General features: G+C 39.3%; 1 protein-coding gene across 1 annotated transcript in view; it reads left to right on the forward strand.

Moving 5' to 3' along the window:
- The window catches only part of MBTPS2 (membrane bound transcription factor peptidase, site 2), a 74,387-nt gene that overhangs the window by 43,350 nt on the left and 28,240 nt on the right, over positions 1–2,797 (forward strand). Inside the window, exon 5 of the mRNA XM_007958943.2 lies at positions 1,698–1,825. Within this exon, the coding sequence (XP_007957134.1) occupies positions 1,698–1,825 (128 nt within the window). The remainder of the gene's footprint in view (positions 1–1,697; positions 1,826–2,797) is intronic.

A 2,797-nucleotide genomic window follows, 5' to 3' on the forward strand; every position in this document is an offset into this window, starting at 1 on the left:
CCCAGAACATTGTTTTGTTCCACTCCCAACAGAAATACTCTAGGTGGACAACTTCAGCAATCAGGAGCTCCTCAATTGCTCATAGAAAATCCCACCTTGGAGTTTACAAAGACTTATGGGTAGAAAAGCCACACTAAGTAATTTACTACACCACACTCAGTAACCACGTGGATATCTGTAATCTAGGATTGGCTATCCTTTACCTTTTGCCAACGTGGTCGTAATCTCATGGTGCTTCCTGGTTTTTCATCCCATCCTGAAACCTAATCTTTCCATTCATCATCAGTTCAGAATAATTACCACTGCACTCAAAGCCCACCAGCATGGCTTCTTAACACCTTCTTTGGTGTTATCAGCTGAGTGCTTTTTCTGCTTCTGTTCATTTCCTCTCCTGGCTGCAGCAAGTCAGCTGAAAGCACTGTTTGTTGGCAAATATCATGGCTGATACAGAAACACATTGGAAGAGGAGGAGGAGACCTGAGAGTTGCTTTAAGTATCGTGCCCAGTTCTTGGTCTTGACTACTCCTGATTTCTCATTGTAATTATACCTGAGCACTTAAAACCCTAGTAAACTTCTGCAGTCATGGAGAAGAGGGTGAGTTGCAGCTCCCCTGGCCTCCAGTGATAATTACTGCCCTGATGAGCAAGTGTCATGATGAGAATGGGTTCTATCCTTTGGGTGTGGGGACCAGAGGAAAAGTTAAGAACAGCTGTTTTAAACAAGATTTAATCACTTATTAGAACTTTCCAATGGCTTATGCACAAGAGTCTATTGATTGGCAATCATTCCTCATCTTCACAGAGCATATACCTGTTCATAGGTGTGTGCAGTAATGGTGTAAGTGGGTGTCTCTTTTTTATTTTTTAAATCACTTTCACCTTTGCGTCAATATTTTTAGCTTTGCAGGCTTTAGGGTTATTTAGAAGTATTGTTAATAGTTTAGTCATCACAATATGCTTATGGAATAACTCAGGTAATTTTCAAAAAATCTCAACTGCTATGAAAAATAACTTTCCAGTTATGTACTGAGTACAAAGTGACAGCACAACATATTTGGGTGATGCTTTCCTCAAGTAGCTGTTTGGTCTTATGAGACTATTAAAAGTAACATCCATTTTTAGAGAATGAACTGATAACAAAACTATTAATGAAGAATAATTTTTACGACTCTCTTAAGGACATCTAAGCATTATGCATTTTTAAATACACTTATCTTACTGTATTTAGCTCAAAAGGACTATACTTAGATAAATCCCTACCATTATTTATAAAAGCTAAGATAGATGTAAGTATTTAGGTAATTTTCTTGAATTACATATTCTACTGTGTCCTTTTCTGCACATGATTCAGAGTAAGCCATCAAAATATTTTTTGTTTAGTTTATAGAAATACTTATCTCCCTGTATATATGTGATTTATTTTATTTGCTCAGCATATTGGTTTCTACAAATTTTAACAGTCAGTCATTCAGAATGCCCTGTTTTACAGAATTCAATTTCACAGATAAGCAAATCTATATACTAGTATAAAATTATGATCATGTATAGGTGTAATTTGGGGGAGGCTGTCCAGAAAGACTTTGTGTTTTTTAAGCAGGAAATTGAATTACAATAAGAAGTCTTAAGATTATATGCATTTATTTATTTGGCAAATGCGATAGCATTAGTAAGTTCATTTTTGTTCTGTGATTTCTTAGAGAACAAGTTCGATTTAATGGCTTTGGGATTTTTCTCTTCATTATTTATCCTGGAGCATTTGTTGACCTGTTCACCACTCATTTGCAACTTATATCACCTGTCCAGCAGCTAAGGATATTTTGCGCAGGTAACAGACTTAAAATATTTTCTAAAAGTACTTTTCTGTATATTGCTAATTGTTTTATAGAAAGTACTCAAATCACAAATGAAAACAGCTTATGTGTTGGGTAATAAATTTAGCTTATAAGACTCCCAGGCAATGGTAGTTAAGGTTGTATGTCAACATGGCTGGGCCTGGTTGAGTGGCTGGACAGCTGGATGTGGTATTTCCTATGATGAGACTGGTAATGAACTCCATGGTGGAATCGACTGTGAGCAGGTGAGTAGCTGCCTTAGGGATGAGGTCTGCTTCCTGTATATAAGAAGCCTTAGCAACAGTCTCTAGCTTTTTGGCATACGTGAACCTTGCATGTAGCCCAGTTTTGATTCAGTAGCCTGCCATGCTCTGCTGATCTTGGGACTTTCAATAGACTTGGATTAATGGCCTGCCGTGTGGTTTGGTAACATCGGGACTGTGCCTTTCTACTTGTCAACCTTGGGTTTGTCAGACTCAGCAGCCAGCAGCTGCCTGCGTGGAGAAAGCCTCCAGCTTCACTGGACACAGGAGCAAGAGGCAGAGCTAAAGCCAAGGTCAAGGGACTTTCATCCAGCCCCTAGAGCCTGGGACTTTGAACTTGGACTTAAAGCCTCCGAACTGTAAGACTTGGGGCTTACAATGGACTTAAGTTAATGGCCTGCCATGTGGTTTGGTAATATCGGGACTGTGCCTTTTGACTAGTCAACTTTGGGTCTTCTCAGCCTTAGCAGGTAGCAGCTATCTGAGTAAAGAAATGCCTCTACCTCCAGTGGACTCAGAGCAGGAGGCAGAGCTAGACTACAAGATTGAAGGGCTTTCATCCAGCCCCTAGAGCCTCTCACTTTGAACTTGGACTTAAAGCCTCCAAATTGTAAGAATAAACTCCTATTTCTTTAAGCCATCCCATTTGTGGTATGTATTCCTGTCAGAGCAGCACTAGGTTACCAAAACCAAAACGCAGTG

This window comes from Orycteropus afer, unplaced genomic scaffold, assembly GCF_000298275.1.
Source record: "Orycteropus afer afer isolate SDZICR_OR568_19922 unplaced genomic scaffold, OryAfe1.0 scaffold01227, whole genome shotgun sequence".
Taxonomy (NCBI): domain Eukaryota; kingdom Metazoa; phylum Chordata; class Mammalia; order Tubulidentata; family Orycteropodidae; genus Orycteropus; species Orycteropus afer.